This window comes from Myxocyprinus asiaticus, chromosome 10 (assembly GCF_019703515.2).
Source record: "Myxocyprinus asiaticus isolate MX2 ecotype Aquarium Trade chromosome 10, UBuf_Myxa_2, whole genome shotgun sequence".
Lineage (NCBI taxonomy): Eukaryota > Metazoa > Chordata > Actinopteri > Cypriniformes > Catostomidae > Myxocyprinus > Myxocyprinus asiaticus.
In genome coordinates this window covers 6,283,106-6,295,121 of record NC_059353.1, presented here as the reverse complement: position 1 = coordinate 6,295,121, position 12,016 = coordinate 6,283,106, and the positions used below count along the sequence as shown (strand labels likewise).

General features: G+C 37.7%; 1 protein-coding gene across 1 annotated transcript; it reads left to right on the top strand.

The window, feature by feature from the left end:
* Window positions 1–259: 259 nt before the first annotated feature.
* Window positions 260–2,608, top strand: LOC127447423 (homeobox even-skipped homolog protein 2-like). Its single transcript, XM_051709304.1, has 3 exons — window positions 260–674; window positions 1,229–1,464; window positions 1,994–2,608. The coding sequence occupies exons 1-3, from the start codon at window positions 260–262 to the stop codon at window positions 2,606–2,608; spliced, it is 1,266 nt and encodes a 421-aa protein (XP_051565264.1).
* The last annotated feature ends 9,408 nt before the right edge of the window (window positions 2,609–12,016 follow it).

Below are 12,016 nucleotides of genomic sequence, written 5' to 3'. Positions count from 1 at the left end.
AGCACATTTAACTACGAAGGCGCAAACCACTTTTTGATGAATGACTTTCTGGACCGGAGAGGATGCGCGGGTCATTTTGAGCAGGCATACGTTGCCCGCACTGACATTCCTCTCTTTTCTTGCGTCCAGCTCATAAAGGTGTTATATTATTTAGAGGCAGCTGCTGAACTGAATGCGGATTAGGTCCGGCACTTTAGTCATCGGAGCACCAGCCCTGGGACTTTGTTTTTTTTTTTTTTTTTTTTTTTTGCACGACTTCATGATGGAGAGGATAAGAAAAGAAATGATTCTGATGGAAAGGGGACTACACAGCCCAGTGGCAGGCAAGAGGCTCTCCAACCTCTCTGACTCGGCCGGGAACGCGGTGCTGGAGGCCCTGGAAAATTCTCAACACGCAGGTCGTCTCAGCCCGAGAATAACTTCCGCCTCGCTCCACGGTAGTCTCGGGGATATTCCCACCAAAGGCAAGTTCGAAATCGACAGCTTATTCGGAAACCACCACAGCAGCGACAATACGTCCTCCACCGAAGTATCATCCTCTGAAAGCAGGAAGAAAATTCATTTTTATCCTGAAGTTTCTCCAGACTCCGATATGAACAGCGATGTGGAGGTGGGATGCCCGTCTCATCGCTCACCGGGCAGTGTCAGCCAACAGAAGGAAAACAATAGCAAAGGTACAAATATTTACAAAGAGTCGTTGATCCAGTCACTTTATAAATCTGTTAAAATGCTATATTTGAGTATTATAATGTTTTGCTTTCGGAACAATATTGATTACTCTAATTGGAGTTTGATTTGTATTTTCTAGCAGCAATTTTTTGTGATGTCTGTTAAAGTAGGTTACCTTTTTTTGTTTGTTTGTTTTACTGATAAGATACTGAAAAAATGTTGCCTGTAGATGCCGTTAACGAATAAAATTATTTGTGAATCAATTTGTGTACAGTATAAATACGGTCTTAAATTGGAAAGAAATTAAATGAAGACTGAAAAAAAACTTTTTATTTGTGGATATTTTGTCTTTAAATGTCGACTCTCTGAAGGATTAATTATGGCTTCCAAAATGATTTCGCATTACATCGATTTTCTCGGACAAATAGCCTGTGGAAAATGACGGTTTCAAGGAATAAATATTTGTAAATGCATCACAGATCATATTTGCAATGCTTTAAAAATTCATCTAAAAATATTTGATTCATTTGTTTTCTATTCATTTCAATATCCGGTTTAGGTTTTTCGGACAGTAATTCAGGCACCTCCAATACAAGTTCATCGTCTGTCTCCAACCTAAACGGCAATTCCATCGGTAACTCCAGCAGCTCGGACCAGGTGAGGAGGTATCGGACTGCTTTTACACGAGAACAAATTGGAAGATTGGAAAAAGAATTTTACAGGGAAAACTATGTCTCAAGACCCAGGAGATGTGAACTGGCCGCAGCATTAAACCTTCCCGAAACAACAATAAAGGTAGGAGCTGAACTCTTCCCAGAACAGACAAAAAAGGTACCTTGTGTGTTTGTTTAAAATGTTCAGCTAATATCGATCTCACTTCCACAGCCTACAACAACAGAGGTTTACGAGTAAACAGACACACATAAAGGCACAAACAGAGACATGCAATTCGAAAAATAAGCCTGTTTTCTTTCTAAAAGATTAATACATTTTCTTAAGAGAAAATGCCGCATATATATATATATATATATATATATATATATATATATAACCGTCTTGTAAGTTTCTGTATCATAGGCAATTGTGTAATTCTTTATATATAAAAATAGATTTGCCTATGATACAGAAACTTCCAAGAGGGTTTTATTTGCAAAAACTGATTCGGTCAATTACACAAATATTCTTCTGATGAAAAAGTTTTGCTCTGTAAAAATTATAGTAGTTATATTTGGAGCAGGAAAACTGTAGTCCAGTTGGTTTTGTTTTTGCTTCTCACCACTGCTCACCTGTTCACTAATTGTTACCTGTATATTTTTGTCTGTAGGTGTGGTTTCAGAACCGACGAATGAAGGACAAGCGGCAGCGGCTGGCCATGTCCTGGCCACATCCCGCCGATCCCAGCTTCTACACCTATATGATGACGCATGCAGCCGCCACCGGAAGTCTGCCTTATCCTTTCCATTCCCACATGCCACTGCACTATTACCCCCATGTCGGTGTCACGGCAGCAGCTGCTGCAGCAGCCGCCTCAGGAGCCGCTTCTTCACCTTTTGCTACCTCTATACGTCCCCTTGATACTTTCCGTGCGCTCTCTCATCCCTATTCACGCCCAGAGCTGTTGTGTAGCTTCCGACATCCAGGACTATACCAGTCACCCGCCGGCCTAAGCAGCTCGGCAGCGGCGTCAGCGGCAGCGGCGGCGGCGGCAGCGGCTGCGGCAGTCAGTGCACCCTCAGCCGCGGGGCCATGCTCATGTCTCAGCTGCCACAGCAGTCAGGCGGCCAGCGCACTGGGCTCCAGGAGCGCCAGCTCTGATTTCACCTGCACGGCGAGCGGGCAGAGGTCTGAGAGCGGATTTTTGCCCTACTCAGCAGCAGTTCTCAGCAAAACTGCGGTGCCCTCACCAGACCAGAGAGAAGAAAGCGCGCTCAATAGATAGCTTAGCAATAAAATAAATGTTTTATTTATTTAAAGCACATGTCATTTGATTTGGTTGATTTAGGGAGAATATTTCCATTGCAGAAAGGCCTCTATTGCGCCCACAATTAGAAAAATGATAAGAAACAGTGTTAAGTGTTAATACTAGAGGTCTTTTAACGTGTTTCAACACAACACACAAACAGTACGTTACAGTAGTATAAAGAACAAGTGGGTTATTTACATTAAAATGCAATTATTTATTTTAATTGTCTCATTTTTAAATATAAGTATCTGTTATTATTTGTATCATTGTTAACTGTGTGCAAATATTATTTTCGATGAGATTAGATCACACCGTGCAGTATGTATACACTGGATGTGCCACTTTAGTATCAGTTAAGGGACCTGGCGCAAAATAATGATGCTGTTCTAAAAGTGTTGCTGCTTGAGGGACTCTCCTTGATCCAGGAGTGTGGCGCATAAAATCTGCACTGCTTCCACAATGCCATTTCTGCTGTTAATAATGTGAAGATCATGACGAAAATTGCCAATCATGTACCTTGATGGACCTCCTTTGAATGTGGAAATGTAAGAAAGTTCCCCGTTCTGAGACTCGCTGTCAAACCATAACAACCCGCTGTGGGAAGTCATTAGACAAGATATATAAAAGACCTTGAGCATTTCGCATTGTTCTTGGTGTGTAGATTGTACAGTATTAAACGTGGTATTCGTTACCTGCAGAGGAAATTAAAAAGAAAAAAAATCCCCTTTCCATCGAGTCTTATTTTCAATCTTCTTATAGGAGCATTGGCCGGCCTGGGTAGACTTTTTACTCAGACATGTTCCGCTGATGCGAGCAGTCTCATTAAATCCAAACCGATATTTCCATAATACTCCCAGTAGAGACTCTTCACTCACAATATAATAGGGATTATCCACACAACCCCAAACTTCAGACAAATTGCTCATGCATTTCTGTCTTCATACATATTTTTTGTTACTGGGCGGAATTCTGCCACACATAAAACCGCATTTAAAACATAGCAAAATAGCACTTGTACAGTACAAATGGTAGCTAAGATCTTTGGTCATAACACGCATAGTCTCGTTTAAATGGTCTTAAGACAAAATTCTGACTGCCATTCGAAATGATTAACGACATAGATACCCTTTTTATATATTGTTTTATAATTTATGTGACTGACGGAATGTTTATTTAATTTTAGGATTACACAATTGTTTTAGATACTCGTTTAACTTCATTAGTTCACCAGACCACAGATCAAATTAGAATTAAAGGAATATTAGCCCTCAAACCATGTTACAAGCCCAAATGATCAGACACACTGTATATAAAGCATATTACACTGCTGTTACCTTTTCAAATGATTTTTTATGTTACTAAGTGGGTGCGCTGGGCTGGTTGCCGTCTGTTCAGTAAATGAGAGTAAGGAAATCCCAGTGTTTTGCTCCTCTCCCAAGGGTTGCCGTGATACATGACTCTGTACATTACGTCTCTGTATTTTACTTATTACCGACTGTATGAATTTTCATATTTTCACTTGAGAAAAAATGTGCAATATAAAAATGTATATTATGTTATTTATTGATGGTGTTTGTTCTTGGAAAATAAATATTTAAAACGCAACATTTTAAAATCGTTATCATTGTGCACGTTGCATAATATTAAACGAACGCATTATGAATGGCGAGCAATTGCCAGATAATTTGTACATCTAAAGTTTGTACAAAAATGTGGTCTAACGGTTCATTCATAATTTTCTACGACTTGACTATTTTGTGTTTTTTTTCTTCCCCCCTTTAATTTAATTTTTGTTAAATGTCACGCAGTTCAATTCTTAACAATCTTAAGCACCTATTTTATTGCAATTTCTGAACATGTGATTTTAAATCAACTGAGGCCTTTTTCATCTTCCTTTTAAAATCAATAGGCCTATTTCAATAATAATAAAATATATATATATATTTAATAATATAAAAAAAAACAAAAACAAAACAGTAGTGTTAAGCGGAGTTCCTGCACTCGCAACACTTTTATTTATTTATTTATTTTATTTTTTATTTTTTTATTATTATTCTTGGTGAGAGAGGGAGTCTGGCATTAATTAAAACGACACTAAAACTATAGGGAATAAGGAGTCTGCGATCACGGGTCATTCCGGCCTTATAATTTACCATTATTTTTACATTACCTCTAAATGATACAAGCTGATACTGCCGTTAATTGCAGCCTGGTTAAATATATACCGGAACACTCCCGCGGGACTTTGAGATAAGTTGCTTTCTTTTTTGAACGTCCCCATTAAAGAAATGGGATCAGAGTCGCGCAGCACGTGTGTGATGTATCGCCATGTTTCGTTATGCTCTTTACCAAGGCGAGGGTTACAACCCATACAACAAAGGCATTGAGATAGATGGAGAGGCAAACCGGAGAAGACAGAGGGCAGAAAAACACTGGCCACAATTACGCCATCAGTTTTGTATCCAATGTGCAAAGCCTGAAAAAAGAATTCATCATAAAATGCAGCAAACTGTCTGTCACCTTAACCGAATTGCTTTTGACAAGAAAATAAATCTGCGGCTTGTTTAATATATTTGATATTTTCTTTATTTCGGTGCTAATAGAAAACCCAAATGAAATGTCCACCACCAAGATAGAAATGCAAAGATCGATGATCCTCCCGCTACTGTCCAATCACCCACATTTAATTGACTGTATTTTCTGGGTAATTGAACTGCTTGTTGTAAATTGAACATTTTACAGAAACGACATAAAAACTACATTTACTGACATTCATCGCATCTTTGACATTGATTATCTGATCAGCGCGTGTCATGCTAACCTCCAATTCTTCATTACGCACTGTTTATGAGCTGTTGCAGAACAACTCGCTTGTTCCACTGTGATTGATTGCCTTATTAACGCGTGTTCTTGTAAGTGTGACCGAACTGATTACGATGCATATGTTTAGAATAATGTTTCATTTAGCTGACTGCGAGTAATGCGAGGTGACAGCTGCTGCGGGGAGGACAAAATCCGAACTACGGGGAGCACGTGGGGCCAAAACATTGTTGTTTTAAGGTGGAACTTCACAAATAGGACGAGCTAGCAGATAGCGGTGCACTGAACGGAGAGTTTGCACTACTGTTTCAATGAAATAATACGATAAGTAGGCCTATATTGTTGTGATTTATCCGTGTGCTTGAAGGACGATATACAGACGGTTTTGGAAATGGAATCAAATAATAATGTTAGTAAGAAGAGGGTGATCCCATCCAATTGTTGCGATGGAACTAAAACTCAAAGGCACCAAAGTCAACAACAAAGAATATCACCCAAACTGAATCTGTTAAGACCGGCTGACACTGTGTAGCACACCATATGCTGTCATAATTATATAGCTAAAAGCCATCGTCAGTTTCGGTAAATGGGCAGTTGGTTACGTGGCTTATTATAAAAAAAGCACTGATAAAAAGCCAATAATTTTTTCTTTCCACAAATTTGGGAAATCAGATCAGATGAATGAATTTGAACGTGATTTACACGAAAACCATGGCACTGCTGACTTCATTGAGTTGAGTCAATGTCCATCTAGTCTTCAAAGCTTTTTTATTTGCTTTGTTTGTGTTGTCACCATTAAAGTAAATCGAGGGAACAGACGCTAAAATATTCGTGTACCACCTCAGCACCGACTGTGATGAGATTCATGCGTCAAATCAAACTATGGCCACCCTTGTTTGTCTCAAATGAACGCTTCTGTTCAAATGTTGCTTTCATATATTATGTGACATTAAATTAACTATAGCTCATTAAGACAGAATGAAATGGTTAAATTAACTTATCAACCCATAATGATGATGAATGAGGTAGTAATTCAGATTCAAGCTGGGCAATTTGCAACTCTGCACATTTTTATAGTTCTCAAATAACATTTTGAATAGCAGGTCATCCCCTCAATCAGTTGCATGGGCACGTTAAGTATTTCCCCCTCTCACTCAGAAAGAAAATGTTTTTCATGCATATGTATTAAAACGTGTTCGCAATTATCCTTGAAAATCACTTGCTCTAACTGCAGAGCTGTCAGCTTGCTATGGGCTGCAATGAGAAGGTTTGGATTCCAGGATGGAATGGGGGTCATAAACATGATGTTTTGCACAAAAAAATACAAAAATTAAAAAAATAAAAAAATAACAACAACAACAACACACCTAAATAGGCTATGCTCATTTATATAGGCTAATATATAGCCAGTATCTTGTTTAAAAAAAAAAAAACCGATAATGATATTTTTGATGCGACCTCATTTACATCTCTATACAAAATAAGCGGGGAATTTACCTATACAATGCGCATTATGCCAGGTAGACCTATACAAACCTAATGTTTGTTTCATACGGCACATAATTTATTTAAATGCATCTGATGTGCAAAGAACACTCACGCATATTGCTTTCCCTTTTTTCAGTTTAAACTTGACAGGCAGTTGCAGTTTGCAAAGACATGTAGTGTGTTGCTGTCAACGCGTAATCCTGTAGCACCAGACATTTAATATTACTTCAATTAATTAACTATAAAGTTAACCCTTTGTCTGATTTGCAACATAGGACATCTCAAAAGAACTAGTTAATAGGCAGAATGGAATTTCGTTGTTGTGATGGACTGCGCAATGCTGCATTTCATTTCCAAACAGCTTGTCCATAAACGCCTGGTAAACATCTCCACTAACGCACGTCATTACAGTAAAGTCAGAGCGCCAATAAAGATAACCGAATTTTGTCGCAACAATAATTGAGGATTGTTTTTAAAGAGATGCGACAACAAAGACTGCTGAAAGCTCTGAAAAGCTCTTGCGAAAGAAATGATCATGCTAAACAGCGAGACGGCTGCGCAGACGGGGTCAGGTCAAACCATCGCGCGCAACTCTCCTGGAGGCGTGCGTCACGGGTTCTTTGACAACTGCTTGCGAATTCTTTTCCTGAAATGACATTACACAAGAAATCATACTTTCGCAGATAAATCGGATTTCTGAAAAAGAGTCAAGCAAACACTCTGTACCCTACCTTGACATTTCATTATATTAACCACTTATTGATGTTCCTATACTGTAATGTTAGTGACAGCTAATGTTAGTGACTCCACAGAGAGCAGCAGCAGCTTTGCGTATATGATTCAAGAGTAACGTCACAAGCAAGTACTTTATAATGAAGAAGAGAATATTAAAAGATAGTGTCTTGTTAAAACTGACGGTGGTCATTGATTTGTGATGGTCACACAGATCTCAAAATATTTCCAAAATGTAGAGACAATCACAAATGAAATTACTATGCCCCATGTCTTCACACAACTTCAATCAATATTCAAACTGCAAAACAAATTGGTCCCCTATAAGAGCAAATATTGATATTATCTCTATGTCTGGGTGAGCTGTAATTAGTTTAACCAAATAAAGAACTTTTGCAATGAAAAACTGTATTGGTTTGAGTGAAACTAGAAGGTAAACTGTATTTTTGAACAATTACAGCCACCGAAAACATTATTTTGACAAGGAAATTTTTAAGCTGCTCTGCCCGGTTAAATGCATGGGCTCAAACTGTGCAAGAAAGACAAACTGGTAATGTTTTGATTAGGTTTAAAAGAAGAGACTGAGAATAGAATCTCTTTATGAAGATAAGCCTGTTTATATTTCAGTATTACACAGCATTCAGTGATGATTTTAGACACACTGTAAATAAGAATGACAAACCTCATGATGTACATACTAAGGGTTTCATGACAAAATGAAATTGTCTGCACTCAGTCTGCCATGAATGACTCTTTTATAGATTTTATGTTACGATGGGGACAAGTGATGGGCAACACAGCCAACCCTGCAGCCAGATTGTGATAATAACATGAGCTTTTACCAAATACATAAGCCGATTAAATACAGTTTTTGGCTGTTGATCTAAAAGGGATAATTTTTCCAACAATGAAAATTCTGTGATCATTTACTCACTCTCTTGTTCTCCTAAACCCGTATGACTGTCTTTCTTTCATACAATACAAAAGCAGATGCTAGGCAGAATGTTAGCCTAAGTCACCATTCACTTTCATTACACCTTTTTTCCTTTCAAAGAAAGTGAATAGTGACTGAGGCTAACATTCTGCCTAGCATCTCCTTTTGTGTTCCATGTATGATTGAAAAAAGGAAGTAATACGAGCTTGGAACAACATGAAGGTAAGATAACAGAATTATTGTTTTTGGGTGAACTATCCCTTTAATTATCTTGAAGTTAGCAAACTTACAAACTCAATTCAGTATGATATGTGTCCATAACAAAAGACTTGCTTTTAGATTTGACTCAGACATGGTCACCGACCAACACTAAGAACAAGTTCACCACTCTGCATTTATGTTTAATTTCCATTTTCCCCTTTCACACATTCTGATGCAATGATATACAGACACAGGTATGCTAGAGTTTATTTAACATAAAAGTGCATTATTTGTAGCTAATGCAGAGCAGTGCAGTATTGATCTAAAATGTTTCAACTTGAATAGTTTGAGATACTGGATCCAATCCACTCACACTGTGTTATTGGGCAGATATGAATATGTAATGTCCTGTTGCTGTCCATGGTGCTGATTTTCAATACTCCTGCCGAGATGGTATGTTAGTTCTAAAGCTCTGATTTTATGTTAAATGCCCCTCCATTTCAGAGTCATCAGATTCACAGAGAAGGAGAAGCACCACCCATAATAGTGGTGATAGAGTGGGAAACATTTGCTGTGCTTTTATTACATGGTTTTGCAATGGTTTTGTTGAAATGGAATATGTAACTACAATTAATACATGTTATTTTTTATTCTGCAATGAAACCTCAGATCATCACTTTGTAAAGTGTTGCATGAGATAATAAGCTTTAGAGATATGTAAGACCAGTTTCATTCAAGGTATTTTTTTAACTGAATTTATTCCACTAACAATGGTGAAAATCAACAAAAAAATAAAAAAATAAATAAAAAACTGCATCGTAATGCAGTGCATGACTGGGCCAAAACAGTAAATTTAATTAATTTTATTAAGTAATTATTTATTTTATTATTATATTAATTATTTATTTTATACATTTTCCTTTTATGCTACAATGCACCTGAACGAAGACAACCATCACGATTACATATACTGATATGAAAGCACTTTTGCATCAAGTATAGTTTTTGAATAGAATTGACAATCTAACTAAATGTTTACAATTATAATTAACTTTTGCATTGATTAACTTTGTAAGTTTCAAGTTTTACTTTTTGGTCTTCTAAAAATTATAAAGAGAAATTCTTTGTAGTAGGTCACATACAGTAGTTAGGCTACTCACTGCATAGCCTATATTTTATAATCATTTGTTTGCAATTATATTATAGTAGTAATAAATAACTTTAGAAAATACCTCAAATGCAACAGAAGCCAATTATATTCCAGAGCTGACAGGGGCAGCAGAGAAGATCATGCTGATCCACATCAATAGATGACAGTACAGCATCTAACACCACTGTCGTATCGGTTCTTAAAGTACACGAAGAAGAGCAATGCTAACGCTAGCTAGAGAACTACTGAATGACCCTTTAAAAAGAGCTTTTATTCAGTTTTTAACACAACTCATTATTGTTATATTGACAATAATGCCAAGAGTCGGATTATTGTATTAGAAGATACAATGTGCATTTTCTGTCATATAATTCTTTCAGTCAAAACACTGAAATAATTTTGTGTCATAAAAGGTGCAGTAATTGATTGTTTTATTCAATTATAAGCATAAAATGGCCCTATTCCCTAAAAGATAAGATTGAAATAGCTGCCATGAAATATCACAACCGTGACAGCGCTAGTCTCTGTAAACAGTTAAAGAAAGAAAAATGGCCACGGTCACTTTGACGGTTGTCAGTTTGAGAACGCCATTTTGCTACTGTTGCTTTTCACAACTAACGTAAAGGTCATTGTAACTGTTCAGGATTGCAGACATCAAATTGCATGTTTATTTACTTACCCATGAAATTAAAATGCTATCCTGCTCCATATCTAATTACAGTGGTCTCCAAGTGTCTCTGAGTGGGTAAGTGCCTTTTTTTGAAAGAGGGAGCATTTCTTATTTAGGCTGAAGTTCTAGAACTGTTAAAATCGCTTGAAGCATAATTATTTAGCAGAGATGGGCCACTTCTATTAAAATTAATGGGAGAAATTGAAACGCCAAATGGCAGCCAATGGTCAAAGGATGTAGAAAGGAAGTCCCGCCTTACTGGTAAAAGAGCCAATCACCTTTTAGATACAGACATCGCCTGTCAATCAACACGAGAACGCACATACGTATTAGCTATATAAACCGAGAAAATTGCGGGGTATTTTATTGCGTAATCTGAGGTAAAGAAACACAATTTATGATACCAGTGTTGTCAGATTTTACTGCTGATTTGAAATATGATCTTTGATTGTAATCTTGACCAACACTTTTGGAGATTTCAGTCTTTTCCCATTCAAGTAGATAGGAGCTACACTAGCATGACTGGAAATAGCCCCCAGAGAGCGTCCCAAAGATGGCCGACAGTGGACTGACTTGCTAGAGAGACTTTGGCACAGAGTAAAATTCAGGGCGAATTCCAAACAGAAGTAAGCATCCCTATGCCCTACTCCCACTGAAGGGCTGAGCCCTTGGCTGAGTTCCATTTCAAATTGTTATCCCCTTCCCTCGCAAACTTCACTCTGTCTCATGGACTCGGATGTACGTCACTGCTTACGTTGCGCAAGTGTCCACTACTGGTGGAAGACGTGCAATGGGTTTAACTGGAACACCCTTAACCCTTGATCACTTGGAGCATGTTGAAGGCTGATGTCAAATTGTGGAATTATTTAGTGATTTTTGCACCTGAGAAAACATTGTTTTCGGAGATTGATTTCAGAGGCTTATGCATAAATCTTGTGTTAAATTTTTTATTTTATTTAGAATGAATTGTTTGAAAGGATTCATCAAGATTTACACAAATGAAAATGTTTACATAACAATGAACACATAGGCTGTAACTGTGTGATAAAAAGTTTAAGGTAGCTACAAGTATTATGCTGTTAAATCTTAATAATTTCTAAACTGCTTAATTGACCTAACTTCACTTCCATCATACAATAGAGTTGTGTGGGGGTGGGGTTTCTGAAATGCAATCTGCTGTCATGTCACAGTTGAGTTGCATTGTGGGATATGAAGCTGCCTGAAGCGTACATCAGAGTAGGCTCGCTCCCTCGGTCAAAATCGAGGGGTTGAGGGTCTGTCAACAGAAACTTCCCACGCTCACTTAATGAAGTGGAATGCTTAAGGGAGTTAGCGAGTGGATGTTAAAAGTGAAGTGGAACGCAGCCCTTGAAGTGGGAACTCTGAAGG

Coding starts and splice junctions, on each gene's coding strand:
- LOC127447423 (XM_051709304.1), top strand. CDS start 260: ATGATGGAGAGGATAAGAAAAGAAATGATTCTGATGGAAAGGGGACTA. Junction 675..1,228: donor GAAGGAAAACAATAGCAAAG/GTACAAATATTT, acceptor TATCCGGTTTAG/GTTTTTCGGACAGTAATTCA. Junction 1,465..1,993: donor TTCCCGAAACAACAATAAAG/GTAGGAGCTGAA, acceptor TTTTGTCTGTAG/GTGTGGTTTCAGAACCGACG.